The sequence below is a fragment of the Chelon labrosus genome, assembly GCF_963514085.1.
Source record: "Chelon labrosus genome assembly, chromosome: 2".
In the NCBI taxonomy this organism is placed as follows: Eukaryota; Metazoa; Chordata; class Actinopteri; order Mugiliformes; family Mugilidae; genus Chelon; species Chelon labrosus.
In genome coordinates, this window is record NC_140338.1 from 28,109,052 (window position 1) to 28,132,121 (window position 23,070).

At 44.3% G+C, this 23,070-nt stretch overlaps 1 protein-coding gene across 1 annotated transcript; it reads right to left on the bottom strand.

Annotated features, from left to right (window-relative positions):
* Positions 1-830: 830 nt before the first annotated feature.
* On the bottom strand, positions 831-18,313 carry LOC311506879 (adhesion G protein-coupled receptor L1-like). The gene is made up of 25 exons (XM_084571002.1): positions 17,380-18,313; positions 15,771-15,984; positions 15,165-15,274; positions 14,339-14,353; positions 12,803-13,010; positions 11,978-12,242; positions 11,533-11,872; positions 11,156-11,449; positions 10,289-10,392; positions 9,989-10,174; positions 9,832-9,870; positions 9,538-9,718; positions 9,303-9,425; positions 8,938-9,155; positions 7,759-7,932; positions 6,908-7,120; positions 6,580-6,800; positions 6,410-6,476; positions 6,223-6,311; positions 5,296-5,464; positions 5,049-5,198; positions 4,631-4,727; positions 4,426-4,536; positions 4,040-4,063; positions 831-3,706 (listed from the first exon to the last, which is right to left on the bottom strand). Exons 1-25 carry the CDS (start codon positions 17,447-17,449, stop codon positions 1,737-1,739), a joined length of 5,652 nt encoding a protein of 1,883 aa, XP_084427128.1. The 5' UTR covers positions 17,450-18,313; the 3' UTR covers positions 831-1,736.
* Positions 18,314-23,070: the final 4,757 nt, after the last annotated feature.

Here is a 23,070-nt window from a genome sequence, read left to right on the forward strand (position 1 = left end):
TCTCTCCTGCATCTGGCAGTAAATGACATTTGGCCATAGTCCCTCGGCTCTACATTTCTTTTCCTATTAGGAAAAGCCACACCATCTTTTACCAGTGTTTATCATCATTGTAGATCATTGTCTTATAAGTGTAATTCTCTCTGTGTTTTTTTTTTTTTTATTTATCTGAAGTTTGATTAATTCGTCCTGATTACCAGAGATGGTGAATTCATAGAACCGTAGTTACATCCGTAACCTTTTTTTCCCCACTATAGGCTCTACCGTACACCTAGTTGCTGTAGGTTTCTCCATCGCTACAGTGGTCCCTATCTTCAGCTCTGGTAAACAATCATTGCTAGTTGCTACCAGTGCACAGGTTATCTTAATTATATCAGTTATCATTGCGTAAACTAGTGTGACAGGGGCTTGAAAGTAACAGATGTTAATTCATATCCCTATATGCCACATCATTCTCTAACAACATTGTTATGTGTCAAATCGTAATCTGCAAAGCAGTTGTAGGTGTCAAATAAATGTGTTAAAAGTATATTTACCTCTAAAATGTGATGTTGTATAGGCATGCAGTAGCATAAAACTACTTGATTACTTAATCAGAAGCATTCTGATTCAGTCTATAACTTTACTATGATTCTTCTGGCTGCTCTCTCAGTCAGTGCTTCTATTAATACAGGTCATCTGTATATCTTCTGGCTCATATATTATTCTTATGGCTTTTATATTGGCTTATATATTATTCTGAATGCCTCTCCGAACAAGGACCCAAACAGAAAGGCAGGAACATTTATTTCACATGTTTACTTGAACTTCAATAGCAATACAAGACAATCAGAACACTTGAGGTCGATATGTACAAGGATCTCTGGGGGTTGCAGAAAAGTTCTGAGGTTTTTACATGATCTCTCGCTCTGCAGTCAAGAGTTCGGTTGCTATGACAAACTCCATGCCAACAAGTTCCATCGGCAAACACTTAATGGCCGGTTGCGGACGGGGGCAGACGTTTTGGTCTTGATGTGAAATAGGATTGGTCAAGAGTTCAAAATCACTTGGAGGCAATGTGTGTAAGAGGCCCTCCAGTTGGTATTGATAAAATGCTTCACTGTGATACATTAATTATACAAGAATGATTTATATATACACACTCTCTCTTTTACACATATACACACCCCTACACACACACACACACACACTCACATGCTCATCAAGCTACGCGCACGCACTCGCATGTACAGCCACGCACACTTCAGCACTTCCTTCTACAGTATGTAGCCTTGTAAAGCCACTATAAAGTCATGCACATGTTCTTTGAAAGGATTTTTTTGGCAACACACAAGTGCTTCTTTGACACACTGTTCGCTTGCTACGGGGAGGGGCAACACCCAGCCGATGAAGCAATAGAAACTTAGATGACGGGCCAATAAGGATAAGCACCGATGAGATGGAAAGACACAGCAGGGTTGCAGGAAAGAGAGGAGAGGGAGAGGGGAAGAAAGCGTTTTAAATGGACCACAGTCATACAAAAGTAACAAAACATGGAAAGAGGGAAGTCTCGTGGTGATCGGGAGATAGAAGCAGGGAGGAGCCATCACTGTCAATTATTATCACTGTTACCGTAACCAATATTCTTTTTATCATCACAATTGTCATTGTTTTCATCAGTTTGATCATTATTATTTGTCGTTATTTTGCCAAAGTCCTCATCCTCCCTGGTTTCTATGCCCCAATCACCACCGCCCTAGTCACAGGCTCGTCACCCGCTGCATCTGTCCGTCTTCTCCCTCAGAGGTTGGCTCTGCTGTGTACCCTGCTTCTCCATTGGTCGCCAGTGGCGGTGGCTGGTAGAAGGTCTGCAAGTGATTGGGCCGCGGGCCCAGCGGGGGTCGTCCCAGGCTGTAGGGCAGTTCCAGGGCGGGCCTCTGGGGCTGGCCGGTGGGACTCACTTCTTCTGGACCTTCAGGGCTGCTGTCTGGGTACGAGAGGGTCGGCGGGGAGGTGCGGGTGTAGAAGCGAGGTGGGGAGCTGCTGCGGCTGTACACCTGTGGGGAGTGGCGGGAGTACAGGTTGTTGGGAGGTGAGTTAGTCTCTCGTGGAGCGAAGATATTTGTCGGCGGAGAGCTTCTGGGGAAGATGCTGAGGGGTGGCGAGCGTCGCTCTCCGGGGTAGAGCGGGGAAGGGTTTGAATCTCGGGCGTAGATAGGTGAAGAGTCAGGGTCAAGGTCAAGATCAGGGGTCAAAGGAAGAGAGAAGCTGTCAGAATCTTCTCGCTCGCCATGATACCGAATAGACCCTCTATCTTTCCCTCGCTTCCTCCCGTCCAAACCTCCGTCTTTGCTGTCAAACAGGAAGGATTCTTCTCTTTCTATATCCATCCCTCCTCTCCACACATCCAGTGCTCTATCCTTCTGTTTCTCATTCTCTCGTTCAATCCCTGCTCTCCAGCCATCTCTGTCCTTTAAAAACAAAGATTCATCTTTCTCTCGCTCCAAACCCCCTCTCCATCCGTCCATCCCGAAATCGTTCTTCTGAGTTATAAAAGTCTCGTCCTGCTCTGTCTCAGCTCCTCGCCACACCTCCATCCTTCCATCTCTCTTCTCCAGCATGTGAGATTCCTCCCTCCCTCTCTCCATGCCACCTCTCCATTCATCTATTTCTCCATCTCTCTTGTGAGAGGCAAACGGTTCATCTCTCCCCCTTTCAGGCCTCCAGTCATCCATCATTGCATCTCGTTTTAATAGAAAAGTCTCGTCCTTTTCTTTGTCCTGGCCACCTCTCCATGTCTCCACACTTGCCTCCCTCTGTTTCATGAGCAGCGGCTCCTCCAGTGCCTTGTACAAGGGCTCAGAGTCAAGTGGGGGAGGGGGTGGAGGAGGCGGGAGGGGCCTGTCCCGGTAGCGATCCCGGTCTCTCTCCCTGTCTCTGTCAGTCCCTCCACTTGTCTCCACTGTGCTGCGGTGGCGAGACAGTGTACCAGGTGTGCGGCTGAGGGTGGAGTAGGGTCGAGCTTGAACATCAGGGGGGCGAGCTTGCTGTCTCTCCTGTAGCCCACGGCGGCCAAGAGTACCTTGCAGCTGGGACCGGTCCCCGTCTTTAAGCAGCTCACGAGACTCAGAATCTCCAGAGACCCGTGCGTGTGACCATCCATCTTGCAAGCGTGGCGTTGTGTTATGATCTTGTGCCCTTGTTGTGGAATGTGTCTCAGTGTCTTGTGTGTGGTGCCTTGTATGCGCCCAGCCTTCTTGTGCATTGTGGCGTGTGTTTGGCTGCATGGTGGCAGCCCAGCCCTCTTGGGGTGGCGGCGCGTGTCGAGTTAAAGTGGCAGTGTGAGTGAGAGCGGCCCTTTCGTGGGGGTGTGGTCTTGCCAAACTCCCGTAGCGCTCAGGAGGAACAGGCATGGGAACTGAGGGCCTCAAGTTGCTCTGCACCAGCTCTGAGATGATCATCTTCTCCAGCGCTGCTGCGTCAGACAGATTACGTCGAATCCCGCCACCGCTGCCCAAGTCTGAGGCTCCATGCGGCGTGAGAAGGCCTGGGGAGATATCATCCCCTCCTATTCCTCCCTCCCTCAGAAGGTCAGTGCTGCCCACAACTCCAGCGCGGGACCCGGGAGTTGTCCCCAGACCATGCAGAGTGAAGGTGTTGGGGGTGTAGCCCCCGTTGAGACACACACTGTCCAACCCACAGGACTCCTGGCTCTGCGACACTCCACCCTCTGTTTGGAAGAACAGGAAGATTCCAATTACAGAAAGACAAGGACACCAAAGATTTCAGTGACGACATATATATGAATGAACAAATGAATGAAAGGGCAAAGTTTGGAGTTCATGTGCCTGTTGCAAGAGGATCTGGATATTAACAATATTCTTTGATGAAATGTTTGGTTATGTAGCCACATGGAGAGTTTATGCGTTATGTCTTTATGGTCTGTGCATACAGAAGTTACTGCGTGCAAACATTGCACAGATATTATATGGACTGAACCACAAGGTGCACAAGGAAGTGGAGCTCAATGATTCAAGTGAGCACAAGAGGGAAGAGCTCATACTCTGCTTGTTTCTGAAGGTTCCTACTGGTCCACGTTAAGACAGAAAGACAGAGAGGGAAAGTGTCAAAAAACATTTAAATGACAAACAGTTAAAGTAGAAAAAACAAAATCACAAGGAACATTTAAACGTTTAACTCCAAACGTAACAAAGAAAATGACAAACTGTACAATGCAAAAAGTCCCCTTGAAAGAAATCAATTAAAGGATACTGGGTGGGAAAAACACAAATCAACAAATGGGTTTAAATAGACATCCATTATTCAGCCTGAGGCTTGTGCGAGGTTTTATGTGCACGCATAAATAAGAAGGCAGTTATTAATAGTGGAGTGTACAAGTAGAGAGAAATCATCAAAGTGCAAAGTGCTGGCGGCTGTGAAGAGGCGTACCTGTGGAGGTGAAGGGTTGATTGTATCCCTGGCCCAGCATTGTGTCATAAGGAGACGCTCCAGCATGAGTCTGCAACACTTGGTTAGTGAGGAAATGGTTCCCCAAAGCAGCTGATGACAAAGAAATACAATAAACTGAATATTTTTTTCAAACAAAATGTGAGAAATCTGAAATTTGAACGATAATCAAACCAATAAACTTCACCTCGGTTAAGAGTAGGAGTGTTGTTAACATCTGCGGCAATGAAGGATGATTCAGTCTGTCTGCGAACAGTGTCATTCCACATCCTTCTGATGCGACTCTGAAACAGAAATATTACATTTGGTCAAAGCGGACAAAGAGAGAGAGAGAGAGAAAGAGAGAGAGAGAGAAAGCCGTAGAGAGGTACAGCGTGTTGTAGCCCAGTGGTTCTCAACCTTTTTTGGGTCCTGGACGCCTTGCATATTTTTGATCGACCCTGAGGAACCCCCCACCCGATCTGGGGGGTGGCGGTGCAATTTGATAGAAACAGCAGAAACTGCATTTTTTAAAAGATATTTTATTTTCACGGACCCCTTGCAATTACACCACGGACCACTAGGGGTCCGTGGACCCCCGGTTGAGAATCTATGTTGTAGCCCACCTGTCTGTTGGCAGTAGCTCTGCGACTCTGGCTGCTGGTGTAGCGGCTGTTGGATCGAAGTGCAGCACCCTTCACCGAGTCCGGGGAGCTGGACGAGGACGTCACGCAGCACTGCGAGAGACGTAGGCAACGGCCATAATCTTTCTGACCCTACGCACAATATTTAACCATGTGGATGATGGGTTTAGTCATGAACGACGATGTCGCCAACAGACATTTTCAGTGATTTGTGAACACGGAGGCTCACCTTCCTGGCGAGAGTGCAGTGCAGTATGGTGATAAGGAGGCCCTGGGCGGTGTTGAGGGAGGAAAAGAGGTAAGCCAGGAGGAGAGACGGAGAAGACAGGAACATCAGGCCTGAAGACCAGGTGACGCTCTGCAGGAAGAGCAGCGTCAGGGAGCCCACCGCCCACGCCCTGCAGACACCGGAGACAGAGGATTAATGAGATTTCATTTTTCTGCCAGGCAAGGTAAAAAAGAGCTCACTTACCTACATCTACCATGGGGTTCATTTTAATTATATTTTCCACCTCCCTTGTGTTTCACTTAGAATATTTAACTGGGCTTCTGTTTCACAAGGCAGTGAAACCAAGAATGAAAGAGAGAGCTAGGAAATGTGTAATTATGCTAGTAAAACCAAACCTATATGATAAGAGCACTGTGGTAAACACTGGTGAACAAACTTGCAGACGTTACCAGCACACCCGACTTTTGTTGTTGTCCTCGTTGCCTTTTCTCCTCAATTTTTCATTTACACAGCAACACTCAAGTTTGACCTTTAATTACGGAGAAAGATGCTCTGACCACATATGTAGGTCATGCAGCCATCAAGACTGCTGCAGTGATTTTTATTCTGGGTTTAAAAAAAATAAAAATAAAAAAAACGCTATGATTGCTGGACTTCAAATGCTGCTCCTATAAATGCACCATGATTTTTTTGCACATAACAGGCTGTCTCCAGCACAATGAATACATTTTCAAACCTATTTTCTTTCTTTTGGTTTGACAGGTTTTTGTCCAGTTCAGCATTGAAAAAAAAAAAAAACTAAGAAAGATGTTTACCACGGAGAAAGCTGTATTTTTTCAATCCATGCAGACACATTCTCTGCTTATGAATTCGTCTTTTACACAATGTCACATAATCACCCACCACAGAACAGCATGAGACACTAACCTCAGGTTGTCATGGCGACTGGAGTCTGGCTTCAAAGCGGCAGTGCTGTGCATCTTATGTAAGGTCATCACCAAAACCACCAGGTTCAACTGAGGCCGCAAGGGAGCATCAGACGGGGTTATTAATAATGGCTGAACATGATGTTATTACATGATTTAAAAGAAACATAACTGGCAGGAACCCTTACCGTAATGATGACAGCCACGGGCCCAAGGAAACTCCAGATGAAGTAATTGTCTGTGCGTAGCCAGCATCTGTACGCACACAAGTAGAAACGCACAGGCAAATCACAGGGAGTTAAGACATGAGAACACAAAACAGAGAAAAGTAACTGCTCCCATCCAGAAAACAACTTACGCAGCTTTTGACCCGTAGCCTCTGAAGTCGATGGCTGCGGACACGGCCACCACAAGCCCTGGAACAGAGTAGCCACACAGGTAGAAATACTTCCTCCTGGAGTTACGTCCCTCAAACACCTCCCTCTGCAGCAGGTACAGTTCCACCCCCTCCAGACACAACCAGCAAAACACAGAGAGCAGCGAAAAGTGCAGCAGGCCAGCAGTGATAGAGCACACAACCTGTAAGCGTGAATACAGAAAAAAACAATTGTAATGTCACGATGTGTACAAGTGATTTAGATAAGCACATAGAACTAAATGCTACACTGTTATATCAAAGTACTAACAGTGTACTGGGTCTTGTTGGCGCCGACAAGGAAGAGGAGTTCAGTGATGAGCAGGTTTGCCCACAGGTTGCAGTGAATGGTGCTGTGATCAGTGTGCCAGGGTGCCCCCTGGCAGCACAGGGTGGTAAGGCAGGTGGCCAAACACACCAGTGCTACTGAGATGCCGACCCAGGAAACCACATAGACCAGGAGCTCTTCTACTCCAACCCCGTGCTAACAAGGAAAAGCAAAAGGAAAGGTGTGAGACGTTCAGTGCGACTGCAGACGCGTGTGTCTATACGGGTTTGTGAGCATATGTGGATGTGTTGTCTGGTGCAGCGTGCTGTGTGTTTCTCTTTGTGTTGCATAACATCTATTTAAATGAAGACAATCACACCAAACAAAGGGAACATGTTGCAAAGAACACTTCAATTTCACGGCAGGACAAAATATCCTGTTTCATTTATCAGTCTCTCTCTTTCCCATCTACAACCCACAATCATCAACCATCAATCATGACAGCAGGGGTGAAGTCCAGCAAAATTGTCGCCTGACACTGAGCACCAGAAAGACCTGAGTCATGTTGGATGAATTCGTGTCTGAATTCAAGTAAAAAATTAGAACTTTGCCTTCTAAAACGTTAGCAAGAGTAGTCTGTATCACAGGACTGATCTGATGTCTAAAATGCAAAGATGTCAATATTGGTTCAATATTCAAATTAAATATACTGAAAGCTCAAGGCTGCATCTGGTGATTGAATTTAAAACAGATCTAAGGCTATAGGCACGCATTTGTTTTGATGAATGTCTGCCATGAAGCTGAGTTAAAGGCTGGTATATATCAACACAGTGGGTGGTGTGTGTGTCACTTACAGCAGGTTGCTGGTATGTCATGAGGACAGCATAGCTGGACAGATGGTTGCAGGCGCAAGTAGTGTGCGAGTTGTTTGTGTGTAATAGGCGGCAGCCTTGTGTGGACCACCGTCCACTTCCCAAAACCCCTGATGCATTCCAGAAGGAACAATTGGGACCAAAGTGGTTCTCCATCTGTAGAGAAAAGAAAAAGAAAACAAGAGACATTTGAGTTCCTTCAAAGTTCTAATAAATACTCCCCTATGTTCATTAGAATTACATGATAAGAAGAGTTGTTGTTTTTTTCCAAGAATAGAATCCCTTTGAGTCTTGAAATGTCTTGGATGTAACTGTACACCTTTGCCTCATTTAGTCTGCTCAGATTTATGAATATGTGTATTTGTCCTCATTTCTGCCTCCAGCTAACGCTTCATCACTCGCCTACAGCTTAAGCACTACACAAAGAAGAGTAATTGAGCCACACATGTTTGAACCAAAAACAGATGAAGAAGAAGAAAAAGAAGAAATTGTATGGGGTCGGCTACCAGCTAATGTTTTCGAATGGGAAAGTATTTTATGTTTTTCTCTCTACAACATTAGAAACAGTAATACATAATATTAGACTAGGGTTTGACTAGGTTACAAATCAACAAGATGTGCCAACAGGAAGAAACTCTGAGTGCTTCAGAGGGTCCCTAGAGAAAGGCATCTAGTTCATCATAACTAAACCACACTAACTAAATCACATCTGTATCTGTATTTTCGAGACTGGCAGTGGTCCAGTGTTCCATGGAGGAAATGCTCAGTCAGGCGTTGACAGCGCATTATTGTTGAGTGTGTGATATCCCCAGATGGACTTGTGTCCTCAGCTTTGGGAAAAAGCTTGATATTAGTTTCAAAACAGGAAATTCAGACAGATGAAGGTCCATGTTGCAATAGTTGGCCAATGAAAAGAAAGTCTTTTATGGAAGTTGCGGACTATTGACGTCAAAATGGCTTTGAAATCTCTGTGTATCCTGAATGATCTTGACGTTGTTGCAATAAAACTCTGATTTCACAACTCTCTGTGTAAGAGTTTCGTAATACTCCATGTCTAGAATATAAAACAGACCCTGTGAACGTGTTGACATGTTTTAAAACCTGGTCAGAATTGTGCTCACGCTGCGTTAAATATTGAGCAGAACCGATGTGAAAACAGACCTGCAGGTGCCTGAGAGTGAAGATCACTGGCTCAGTGAGGTAAACTCTGTTGGATCCTCTGTGCACAGAGGCTGAGATGACATGAGAGTTGACCACCAGGCTCCTGCGCCTGCCCTCTGAGCCCTGGCTCAGCCCAAGCCCCAGCCGCAGTGTTGAGTTCTGGGTGGTCAGGAAAGAGCCCAAGTTCTTATAGAGCGTAAGGACCAGCTTCACCTGGCCTGCAGAGGAAACCATGGGAGAGGAGGGGACATAGTAAAGAGGGGGAAAGATGCCACATTCACGATTTTAGACATTTATACCACAACTCATACTGCCTGGAATTTTTCTATGCAAACTATGTGTTAGTTTTGTTGTGTGCCACAGACCATTGTTGCTGTACTGTTGCAGGGCCTGTGCAGATATCTGAAGGATGCTGTCGCTGTCATAGGAGTGGGGGAACGTCAAGTCCTGTATATCTGCCTCTGTATTTAGCACATACACCTCCAGATCTGTGCATGAACAGGAACAGAGGTCACACAAAAGTCTGGACCAGTTGGTATTCTGCACAATATGTGGAGCAAAACTGCAAAAGAAAAAAAAAAAAAGAGAAAGACTGCTTACCAATATTTGGTGCCCTGTCACTGAAACGGCCCTCGTATAGATTGTTAGCCAGCAGAAACGCCCCTTTTTCCACCGCGTCCAGCAGCAGTGATGCAGAGCGTGACTGGTCAACATTGCTCATATCAGCCCAGGACACCAGGGCTTCAGGACCCAGGAGGTTGTCAACTGTCTGAACAACCGCCTGACGGAGAGAGACAGAGAGTGTTTCATTCACTCAGTCTATCTATCTATCTATCTATCTATCTATCTATCTATCTATCTATCTATCTATCTATCTATCTATCTATGTCTTACCTGAACATAAGCTTTGCACGTGCGCTCTCTCTTCTGCAGCTAAAAACCAGAAAAAACATCAAACATTCATTGCTTACAGTCGTCATCAGTGACATTTCTGCTTCCATTTCCAGTAAAGGTCAATTACACGAACACACTAACAAAAAGAACAATTTACCTTGTTGTAATTACGTGCTGCTGACTCCTTATTGGCTGGTCTCAAGGCCTGGAGCTGAGAGTCCAGTATGTCCAGCAGCTGTTCAATTAGCTTGACGGACATGCTGACGTCACCGGCATAGATCCGCCCCCGGGTCAGGTTGACCAGCTCCCCGGCGATGTTGGCTGCGTTCTCTCCACTCTTAATCTGGAGTGAGGTGGGGGCGTTTATAATGTCAAAAGTTTTGACATTTAAGAGAGAGCTGCTTGCCGACCGGCTTTAGGGCATCTGTGTGCATGTGTTTGTGTGTGTGTGACTAACCTTCTGTGCAATTTGGCTGACCCAGGGAGAGGTGCAGTTGGAAAGGTCAGGCCCTCTGGAGTTCCAGCCCACTGGAGATGACATGCACTGATAGGAGGCTATACCTGCAGAGACAGAAAGGGTGACCCAAAGAGTCAGAAAGAGAAAGGACAGCTTGTGCTTATGTGGTTTGTCACTTCTGTCTCTCCTCATGTAGACCCATGAGTGAATGAAGATTTTGGTTATAGCGTTAATTGCACATTCTCTTTGTTTAAATGCCTTCAGCTTGTCACCAGCTTTTTACCTTATGGTACAGTAGAGTGTAATATGTTTCATTAGACCTTTTTTCCATCTGATTATTCTCTGCGAGTCAAGTGTAACGCTATACCGATCAGCTTAACTATTGCATACATTTAAAAATTCATAAAGATTCAATTTTGTTTACAAGGCATGTAATGAAAAACAGAACCTGCGCATTTGTGACACATTTGTTCTTTAAATGAAGTTGGAGACAACAGCCACACCGAACATGATTCAAGATAAGACTGTTCTGACCGTAATCATCACCTCTGAGAAAAACCCATGTCCAAACCATTCAGCATGATTAAGGAGAAGTAAAAAGTGCTACAGGCTTATCTACATAATCTGCATATAAGCCTCCCCTCAGAGGGACAGCTGCTGAGCGAGAGGAAGAGTTGGCGAACCCGGCTTGCCGCCACACTGTAACCTCTCTCTTTCCTTTTTCGGTTCTCATCTGAAGTTCAAAGAGAGGACATCTGACTAGATTTCAAAGGGAAACGAGATACACACACACACACATGCAAATACATCACAGACACACACATACATACACGGCATGCTCACATCGGAAAACACACCCACACCTACCCAGAGACCCTTTCGGGCAAGGCCTCTCAACGGTCTCGCCCTTCAGGGTAGGGGGCCACTGCACCCCTCGTGCCACCCGGCCCTCACATCCGCCCACCTGACCGGGACCCCCAGGGGCCAGGGGCACACGCAGTGGAGGGCGCGGGGTCAGAGGCACCATGGCTGTGATCGGCCGCTGGTCAAAGGGCCCTCTGTTGATGACGCCAATAGGGTGTGAGGCTGACGGCCGCACTGGGGTCAGAGCGACTGTAGCCGTGTAGGAGCGAACGGTCGTCATCAGAGAGGAGAGGGGACCTGCAGGGATAAACACAGAGTGGATTCTTTAGATTTATCCCCTCCAGTATGTCCAGATACTCAAACGTTCATGTTCAACAGACCTTTTGTAGGTGGCGGTGGTGTGAACTGTAGAGGGTATCTCAGCACATAGTAGTTGTTCCACACATAGAGCTGGTTGTCTCTGGGGTTGTAATCTATAGAGGAGATGTACTGATAAGGGTTGGGGAAGGGTATCTGAACAGGCAGCTCCTGTCCACGGCTGGTGTCATAGGCATAAACCACCATGTTGCTGCCAGCTCGGCCATCCGCTTGCCCCTCGTCGTCCTGGAAGACGGAGCGCACTGCGTAGAGCACGCCACAGGCCATGAAGGCGTTGCTCGCCCCACGTTTGTCGAAGCCGGTCGCCCACGTACCCTCAAAGCGCAGTGTGTACGGGTTCACCTGCAAGTAAAAAAATGGAAGAAATGAGAAGAACAAAAATAAAGTACAACACCCTCCTTGCTTCCCTTCGAACTCAAACCATCGATCTGTTTGCATTTCGCCCACCTGGCTAACCACGATGCGTCCATTATTGGCTTCAGTAGAGTAGATAACCCAAAGGCCGTTCTCGTCCACTGCCAGATCAATGTCTGACTTCCCTCCCCAGCGGTAAGGCGAGGTGTCGTGGTAGTTGGCATTGACCACCACTGCCTCGCCGCTCTTGATGCGTGTCCGCAGGTCATACTTGACCAGGTTGCGCGTTCGCTCCTTATTGTAAAATACGGCGCCGTCATACACCACAAAGCCGGTACCATCCACACGGCTAGGCAACCTAGGACAGGGACACAAAAAAGTGTACCTTTAAACTCTTTGTACGAGGATGCTCCTACCATGCCTTATTACCAATTGTGAGTCTTAACATGAGAGGAATTTGACATTTTATATATCTATATCTATATATATATATATATATATATATATATATATATATATATACATATATATATAGAGAGAGAGAGATAGATAGATATACTGTATATGGGTCACTGGGAGCAGAAAATTAGCTTTTGAGCAGATACATGTATGACTGTGTGTTCATTTGAATTAATCAGTGATGGTGAAATACAAAGAACCAAGAGTTAACACATTTAACAGTAAATAGTATGTGGGTGTGATATGAATCAAGCCTTAAGGATCATGACTTTTACAAGTTTAGCCATAGATTACATTTCAGATATATATCAATTCAACTGATTCACGCATTACTCCACAGACCTTCAAAAACTAAAAATAATGCCATCCACAAGGTTCCAGAGCAGAGAATCAACTGTCCAAACCCCTAAAATGATTTATTTCAGCAGCAAATACAAATACAGTACATGGAACACTCACTTATAAGTAGTGGTGACTCTGTTTTGTCGGTAGTCATCCCAAGAGGCATACTCATACAGCACCTCCGTTCTATACGGCGTCCAGGGCATGACGTACAGCCTGTCACCAGCTTGTAGGGGATCCTTACACCAGGCCCCCGACTGATGTTCCGCCTCCAGGAGCGAAGAGGCTGGTTGGATGCTGAGCAGTGAGCCAGGACACACGAAAACTGCAAGATGGAAATTGGGGAGGGTAGAGAGCAGGATGTAAAAAAAAAAAAAAAAAAAAAAGAAGAAGAAAGAATGAGGGAGCGAAAGAGCAGGAAGGAAAAGTCAGAAAGGAGCGGAAAGAAAGTGGAGGCAGGTGTGGGGAGAAAAATGGATCAATGCATGAAAAATGGATTGAATTAGATGCGGTTGATGCAGCGAGATTAAGGAAAAAGAATGAGGAGAAAAAGAGAGAGGGAGATTTAAAACATTTGCGCTGATCTTGAGAGACGAGCAACAGAAGAGACATTAAAGTGTTGAAATTCACACACTGTTAGCGTGTGTGCGTGGTGAGTAATACAACAGGGACACTGCAATGAAAGGTGTGTGAGTGCATTTATGTGCTTTCTGTGTGCGTGTGTGTATGTGTGTGTGTGGGTTAGTGCAAAAAGAGTGAAGAAGAGTGTGAGGTAGAGTCAGGGACGCAGAAGGCGGGGCTAAATTTTTGCCTTGAAGTGAATGAGAGGGCTGGTTAGTTTACGCCGAGCACAACGACTGGTCCACCCACAAGTCAATAACTGTATGGACACATATGTATACTGTACAGTCTCACACTGGCATGCAAATAGGCATGCACACACACCCACACATGTAAGCAGTGCTTGGTAAGCACACATCCAGACGGATAGACAATCACACACGTTTCATCTTATTTTTCCTATGAAGATAAATAAGGGGCTCTTCCTATAAGGGAAGAAAAGGGAAAATAAGCATGAAGAGAGGATGAGTGGACAAGAAGGAAGGAAGGAAGGAAGGAAGGGAGAAAGAAAGAGAGAGACAAAGAAAGAAAGAAAGAAAGAAAGAAAGAGAGAAAGAAAGAAAGAAAGAAAGAAAGAAAGAAAGAAAGGTGCATGTGTATTAAAAGGAAATACAGTATAGAAAGTGTGAAAGGAAGACCGTGTTTATGTTTGTGTGAGCTGTTGTGTTTACGGTTGCGTGCATAGAAAGACTGAGGGAGAGAAATAAGAGACAGAGAGATCGACCAGGAGCGAGAGGGCAAGAAACTGAAGAGAGAAAGAAAGAGAGAAGAGAAGAAGAAAGGCTAGGTGCAGATCCTGGATAAAATTGGATAAAAGGACGGCTTTCTATACAACAAGAGATGGATAAAATGGGGAAAAAGAACCGAGTAGGAAATGAAAAAAGGAGGGGGGGCAACATCCAGCATGACTACGAAACAACGTCCTAGGGTAGGAGGAAGAGAGAAATGGTAGGAGAGAGGAAGAGAAGAAGAGAGAAAAGAAGGGGGTGGGGGGTAAGGAGAGATCAAGATGCTACAATGTATTGTCTTTACCTTTTTGGTCCACTTCTACTCAAGCATAGGAAAAAAAGAGGGAGAGAAAGAAAGAAAAGTCAGAGGGTGAAAGAAGGGAAGTAAAGAGAAGCAAGAAAGCAAGCAAATGAGAAGAAAAGAGAGAAAACAAGTAAGAAAGAAAGAAAGAAAGAAAGAAAGAAAGAAAGAAAGAATTGCACAGATAAAGACTTTGGAACTCATTCTCACCACAAACATTATTGTTCACGTTAAAGGAAGAAGAAGCACAAAAGAGACCCATCATAGTCCTCTGCCCTCCTCCCCTCCCCTCCACTCCCACCACATCCTCCCCCTTTTCCTCCCCCCCTTCCCCTCCCCCTCCTCCCCCGATCTCTCCTTCCCTTAATCAGGCTCCTGTGGAGAAAAGAGAGCAACTCCTGTGGCGTGAATCTGGAAAAAGAAAACACACACGCATTGCATGTGCAAGTGCACACGCGCACGCACGCACACACAAAAGACATGGTTTGCAAATGCCCTACAGTTTTTTTTTTCTCTCTGAACTTTCTCCATCCAACTGTCTTTTTGCAATTCAAAAACACGTGCACACACAATCCCTGAGAGAAAAAAAAAAAAAAGAATCCCAGTATTTTCTATCCATCAGTCTCTCAGGGGAATAGTCAACATCAAAGGATGAAAAACACCTTGAATCTGAAAATGCATCTTGACAAAAATTGGTAAATCTGAGTGTTTGTGTGTGTGTGTGTGTGTGCATGAGCTAAATAGGTGCTTTTATACATACAATATATATATATTTATACATACATATATTTATATACATATACATATATATATATATACGCATACTCACTGTAAGGGACACACTCATATTGGATCTCCAAGTACTTGTATGTTCCAGGACAGGGGTCTGGGAAGACGTCGACCCCTGCAACCACCACACATTGAGTCCTATTGTTACACCTGGAGAACAGGACGGATGGATGGACGGATGGATAGATGGATGGATGATCAGTCAAGAGATGATGGAGTGAGAAAACAAAGAAAGAGAGGAGAGTGATTAAGAGACAGGAAAGGGGAAGCAAAGGACACTCCATTTGTCTACTCTCCCTCACGCTGAATATTGATCAGTTCTTCTAGGAAAACACTGCTGAGTACACAGCTAATGGTGCAGCCAAGCACTTAGTCTCAGCTGGAGAGATTGCTGCACTTGCACCTACACATGACACACAAAACAAGCATTGGCTTTGTCTAATGTTCCCCCCAATCAACATGTATGTCGTACGGCAGTGCACGTATATCTGCTAAACAGTCGATGCTCCCATTGATTGGTTTAACTGCTTTCAAGCAAGATATTCAAGTAGATCAAGAAGGACATTACAATTTGTGACTATATAATTTAACACTAACACAAACACAGTATACAGTCAGCAAGATGCGCCGCCCAGGGCATACATACCTCTGGGACATTATCTTCAGTGCGTCAGGCAGGTAACACTGCGTGTTCTCCATCTGGAAAGGGTCTGCATCACAGATCTTGTCATCAGTGCGTCCGTAATTGGCGGTCTCCACCATAACCACGTCACTTCCTGGGCAGCGCAGCTCTATGGGGTAGCCCTCGCATGCCAGCTCTCTGCGCAGCAGCCCAAATGGCATGGCGGCCCGGGACATGGCTGCACGCGGCGGAGGGGAGGCGAGGAGGGTGAGTGGCGACACAGGGTGAAGATGAGAAAGTAAGAAAAAGGAAGAGAGAGCAGAGAGAAAATTCATTTTCAGGAACAATTGGTATTTAATGTGTCTTCAGGCGGCAATTAGCTTTGCAATTTAGTTCATTTGATTGTAAAAGTTCTGTTATTTGTTGTAATATTTTGTAAACTTAATTAAAATTGTCTTCATTAAAACTGAAGTTAATTTAGTAAAAGACTGTGATCTGAGGCCGTGCTAGTGGCTCACTGAGGGGGTATTTGTAGTTAAGTGGCAAATGCTAATACCAGTATGCTAATATGACCATAACAGTGATGTTAAAATGTGAATATTAAGCCTTGTTGAGAACTTCAGGGTAAATTCAAATAGTAAGTATGACTCTGGACACCATGAATACACTATTTGTTCCAAATTAGTATAAAAAGAACTAAATCGTACAAGTTAACACTCTTTAAATCCCTGCACTAGGGATTGAATCAACCTATCAACACCATAATTCCAGCAAATGCCATAAAAACACCTGACAGCCTGAGTCAAGATTTGCCCAAAGTCAACACTCATAAAATGTGTTGGAACTGCGAACACATCCAGCAGCACATACTCAGTCATTTAAACGGACATGTGTGAGCTTACACTTAAAGGATTCCCAGGTGTGTGTGAAACAAATCGCATGGCTCGTGATGCGGCACCCACTGTACATATGATGTGACGTGATATGTGGGTACATCACGGTCTCTTGTGTGTTAAGTCAGCGGGGAGGACGGCGCTAATACGTCTGACTGCCAGGTGCTCGGTAAACACAAACTGACAGGTATGGGGATTTTATTTCTTTTCCTTTGATGGCTACATTTGAACGTTAAATAAACGGTTTGTGTGAAATCTCACGTGACTGCCATGTAAATCTGTGCAAACCAGAGAAAATTGGAGAAAATCCCATTACCATTACCTTAATCCTGCTGTTCAAATCAGCTTGAGAATCATGCACACATGACACACACAGGGGTTTCCAGCATGAGGATTAAACCACACTTAAACCCGGCATATCATATGATTAGTATTCTGCTGATGCACTGTAACTGTCCGTGGTGCTGAATGACTGATCCTTTATTGACTGTGCTCCTTTTGGCAAAGCACAAACTCCAAATGTGTTCATTTGTTCATAAAAGCCACAGCAATTCGTAAGCATTGCCAGGACAACTTTGTCTTTCTTAAGTCCACTTCACAGGATTGCTCACAAAGAATTACATATATTTGTGGTAGACAAGTCCCAGTGGCACTGGCCTTTTAGTATTTCATATTCACCCTGTTAATGCAGACAGACCCAACACCTTGTCATGATGTTACCTCAGCATAATAACACGTACCTTGGCCAGAGGGGGCGACGTGAGCCAGAGTGAGCACACATACCCCCACGAACCACAGTGAGACAGCCATCCCGGGCAGGAAGAGTTAGGACGTCACACCACCAGCCGCGTTAGGAGAGCCTGGGGAGGAAGCAGCGGAAGTGTGAGACTGAGAGTGAAGAACTGCTCCCATTTCTCATTGCGCAGACGTGTGAGTGTGTGTGTGGTGTGTGGGTGTGTGTGTGCTGGATGGCCCATAACCTGCACTGAAAATGAAAGAGTGCACGTGAGAAAAATCACAGCAGGGGTGGGAAGAGGACAGAATAATAGACAGTCAGAGAGAGCAAAATTGAGATAACAATTGAACAGTCAGTGCAGTGAAAAGTCCCTCAGTCGGCTGTTACCATGGTGATAGCACACTGCAGTCTCAGGGAGAGAGTGAGCAGATACCCTGAATGTGTGCGACTGTCTGTGTGTGTGTGTTTGGGAGTGAAAGCGCACACGCGTGAGAGTCCCTGCTTTAAGCCCGTAATTAGCCAGAAGGAATACTGGCCACTGACCCATAAAAGAGTCTTAATCTCTCCATCCTCACACACTCCGAGGCAGAGGGTTGGACTCAGCTTAGGCCACTTTTCAGTAATCCTAAATAAATGATGTCGCGGAGGCGATCGCTTCCCCGGCAAGTGTAACGAGGCAAACAGTCGGGGGCACATGTGATGCGAGGGCAATGATGCACTGTGCATTTTTCTGAGGGAACATACGGGACGCAGCCTGAAGAGCTACAAGAGAATAACAGTAATATGACCCCTTAATATAGACTGAACTCTTGGCCCCCGACAGAAGGGAGGCTGAACCACAACACACACGCCATAGCATTTCTTTTTACTGTTTAGCATTCCAATCAGCTGCTGCACTGTGCAGGATGGTCTCTTGAGCGTGCGTGCATCAGCGCGCATGTTTGTGTCTACGTAAACATATGTGTGATTGTGTGTTTGCAACTCGCTTTTTTTTTTCTCCATCTTCTTGTTAGGTAATGATGGCAGACAGATTTAGGTCACTCTTCAACAAATGTCCAACATGCATTCAGAGACTTGTGCTTGTACACACACACACACACACACACACACCCACACACAGACACGCACACACACACACACACATAACTAAGAATGAGAGGAGAAACCTCTGCCTTCTTTAAATCCACTGAACCAACAAGACTGTAATAAAGGCCTCAGGACCACCGTTGTATACACACACACACACACACACACACACATGCTGAACATAGTACACAAAAGAGAGAAAAGCAGAATGAGAGCATTTCCATTTTTTATCACATACACACTCGCATGCAAACGCACGCACACGCACACACACACACACACACAACGTGCCCTGTCTCATCCAAAACCCTTATGGCAGCATGTTCTTTCCTTTGCAACCCAAGCACACACACACGCACTCTCTCTCTCTCCCTCTCTCTCCCTCTCTCTCTCTCACACACACACACCCCTTAAGTGTTGATGCAGAGTAAGTAGAGCAAGGACACTGATGGCCCTTGACAAAGCCACACACCCAGTCCCCCTGTTTGCACCACCATGCTCTCTGCCCGCAACCAAAATCCAGCCCCGGGCCTACTGCCGGCCTACTTGGAGGAGCAGCAATCTCTACGTGAGAGTGTGTGAGTAGAGGGCCTGGAGTGAAATAAATTACACACATCCCACATTAATGTATTAATGTATATATATGTGCATGCATCAATACAGGAAAAGCTTGAAAAGAACAATTTTACATACCAGAACAACGTGTCCTCAGATAGTCTTATTGGTGCGATTAGTAGCAACAGAAAAGTTTTTTAAAGATCTAATGAACTCTGGGACATTCAATCCTCTCCTAACTGTTGCCTATAAATACTTTGAGTTGTTTAAAGCACTATAATTCAAATGCTCCTTTTCAAGCTGTGTTCACACGGAGCACCATATTCAAAAAGGAAAGCCTTATGTTTATTTTATTTTATTTTATATTTTCTGCTGCTGCACCATTCAGTCAAATGGCACCATTCCAGATGCTTAATTTCATGTGCTCATTTTCACATTTGAGGCTGAAATGTTTGGGAGCTTTTGAAAGTTTGAAATCTCCGTTCTAATTCAGAAATAAACATATGTGGCTTTGAAGTGTGTTTGGCATTTTGATGAAAGACTCCAGGGAGTTTTAAGAGATCTGAAACAAATTGTGTGTAATTAGACTGATTAAATATGTAAGAAATAATTACTTTTTAAAAAATAAAAAAATAAAATAATAAAAAAAAAAGACTTGACTCATTGTTATGGGGAGGATATGTTCTTGTGAAATCGAGCCAGTTTTATTCACACTGTTTGATGTGAAGGCCATAAAACCAACAGAGAGCGACGCAACCTCCCCCTCTTCTGGTCAGAGAGCTATCAGTGCCCGAGGGCAGATCACTATGAAGCGCAGTGACAAAACAGCCTTGTAGTGTTATGTTCCTAATGGATGAATGAATGAATGAATGTGTGTGTGTGTGTGTGCGTGTGATGGAGCGAAAGAGAGAGAGAGAGAGAGCAATCAAAGGATGAGGGACAGACAGAGAGATTAAACTCCCGACAGCACATCAGCAGCAAAGCTTAGAGTCTGAAATACTTTTTAATAACAACATAACAATTTTTTATATATATATATATATATATGTATACATGTATAAAATATCCTTGCCGCTGCAGATCATATTTAAGGATTAAAACATACTACAGTGAACTCTGTCACTGTCAGCCTGTTTCAGACCATTGACCTCTACATCTCCCAGAGGGCCAAGGCATACATACTGCAGTCAAAGCCACTTACGAGGTTTTAGAGCCTGCATGTTTGTCTGGTCGATGAGTGGCTCTGGGGACTGAAGGTGTCGCCCTCTGTCAGTCATGTATTTGTTGCAGCAAGAAAACACAGACGGCGATCAGAGCCAAGTTCAGAGCATTATAACGTCTGAAATCCTAAGAGACTTTGAACTGCATGTATCTTAATGCGCAAAAAAAAAAAAAAAAAAATTAGATGGCTTGGATATACAGTTTATCCAAACCATATGTTGAAGCTATTCTAATTTGATTTAGTTTAATTTCATTGTTAGTTATTGGTATTCAACCTTGTCCCCTGTTAAAAGGCCAAACAGGATAAAGTGTACACTGCTGCACTGCAACATATTTAGATCGGTAATAGACTTTATATCATGCAGCCAGCCTTAGAGGCTAAAAACCCTCCCTGGTTTCCCATACTATTCCACATTTGCGTACCAATATTGCATGTGTTGGACAGAGATAGCCTCTGAGAAGGTTTTGCATGAGAAGTCATTTGATTTTCTTTCACCTTAAGAATTAAGTCTCTTCCAAAGTCTGCAGGGAGACTGATTAAACATTGATAAGTTTCCTCACATATTTATCAAGATCCCAATCCTGCCCTCAGCGCACATTCTCTGAGTTAAAGGCACAACCTGGCTTTTTTTTGCACCATAAGCACTTTCTCGGTCTCCGAGGGTTTCCTGAATTTTTAAGTGTTTTTGCTCATTGATCACTCTTTTGTTTTTACCTGACTGTCGTGGAGTATGAAGCACAAAGGCTGAAATATGCCTCTGTCTCTTCTGAGATGATCATTCATCAACAGAAGAAAAAAAACACACACAAGGTGATCCCAAAGGACAGATTTAAGGTTGCTCAAAGTTTATCTTGAAACAATATCCCCACGTTGATATTTGTCATGCAAGTGCCCCTTCAGGCACAGCTCCAGAGTCAGTGACGAAAGAAAAAAATCCGCAGTCTAGTGAAAATTTTATTTTAGAATTTAGTTGACGCTAATGAGAAACCTCAGCAATTTAAATCCTCCATTGTGTCCAGTCAGAGATGAGCGGCGATCAACCCATCGAGGAATATAACAAGAGGCCTATTCCCACATTCATGCACTGTGGAAAGTTAAATCTTCAGCTTCCTCCAGTAGCAGAGATAGATTCTGGTGAGAATGGAAACATTCAGATGCTAATGCATTGAGCGTTCAGGCCATCGGACAAATGTGTGATTACAGAATTGGTCATGTGGCTAAAGTGAAGTGATTAAAGCACTGCACACTAATCTAGATGTGCTCATGTTTGTATTAATGCAGTTCAAATATAGCTTTATACAGTTTTTGGATTTAAAAGCAAATCTGATTTGCTTATGAATGATTTGGATGTTGGCCAGAACGGAGACAATTTTTGAATCAACAGAAAATGAATAGTCATGTTTTTTGCATTTGATGATTTTCTTTGTTGGACGTGACAGTAAAATAAATGGCATGATGTGTTTTTGCACAGAAAACAAGGACTGTGAATTTTTCTTCCCATCTCTTAGATTGGAGTCGCTAGACGGGAACTTGTCATGGCCATTGATTTTGCAATTCTGTAACACCATTACTAAATTGCATGTAATATCTCTAAGTATTGGGATCTTTATTTTTTACATAAATACAATGACACATTCTGTCTTATTTTATCTATAAAAAGCTGTCACATTTCATAGTGTAATAAATACAAACACAGGAGGAACAATTACACCTCCTACCAACTCTAAACGCACGTTGGCATGAACATACTGCGATGCCGCTATGCAGCCTTAGAAAATGTGATACTGCTCTTAGTTTAGTCATAGCATGTTCCTGTAACATGAGCTGTTGAAACTATAAAACAGAACAGAGTGCATCTTGTAGCTTTGTATGTTGGAAAGCAGAACGGGCTCAAGCTGGACAAAAGGTTTGAGCAAAATGGCGACAGGCTGTACATGTGAGATGACAGAAATCTTTCTCCTTTTAAACACCGTACCACAACGTGCACCCTGAGCTCGATGTGTCGGGTGTTTCATTCGCTGGGACGAGCAAAAGCGGACATTCGAGTGTGGCAGTTTATCCATGACCAGCTTTACAAATTAGTTTTTTTAGATAATGTATCCACTCATCCGTCCGTTATCTGTGAGCACTCATCCCGCAGGAGGTTGCAGGCTGGGCGAGACACAGGCTCACAGAGAACACGCAAACTCCACACGCAAAACAAGCCCGAGCCAGCTGACAGGTTGGACCCAAGACCCTTCTCATTGTGGGGCAACAGTGCTAATCATATATATGCATATACTCTGATGAAAACGTACATGCTGTGATGGAAAATTGCATCCATTTCACCCATAATCTACTGGACAATACAGTGAAATATAAAAACGGTTTAATGATAATGTCTGATGATCTGTGCAAAGTTGAAATAAACTGCAAAGCTGCAGTCAGTTCCAAGCTGCACTCAGCTGTTAATTGATTCATGTTCAGGTGATTAATGGAAAATGAATTGTGCGCTGTTTGACAAATTATTAATAATTCTGATCCTTTTAAAGTATTCAGATGTGAGGATTTATCATGTTATTTATCATATCCAATATTTTTTTGTCACATACAATTATGTCTCTACCCTACTTGACATCACCTTCAGCTCTAGGAAAGCTCATTGTGTTTTCTTCCATTGACAACCTATTCATTATAGCATTTATCTGCCATTTTTAATTAACTGATCGTGAATATAATTATTAGCTGCAGCCCAGCATTGTGACTACAGGTGAAAGCCCAGCTGATGTCCAGTCTCATATCACATCATACTGATATTACACTGATATATCCGCCCACAGCTCTGCACAGGCC

Bases quoted from the DNA above. Each gene is read 5' to 3' on its own strand.
- LOC311506879 (XM_084571002.1), bottom strand. From the start codon at position 17,449: ATGGCTGTCTCACTGTGGTTCGTGGGGGTATGTGTGCTCACTCTGGCT. The intron at 15,275-15,770 runs GTATGTATGCCC...CCTGTTCTCCAG, and splicing joins CTGAAGATAATGTCCCAGAG to GTGTAACAATAGGACTCAAT. The intron at 11,450-11,532 runs GTCTGTTGAACA...TTATCCCTGCAG, and splicing joins ACCACCGCCACCTACAAAAG to GTCCCCTCTCCTCTCTGATG.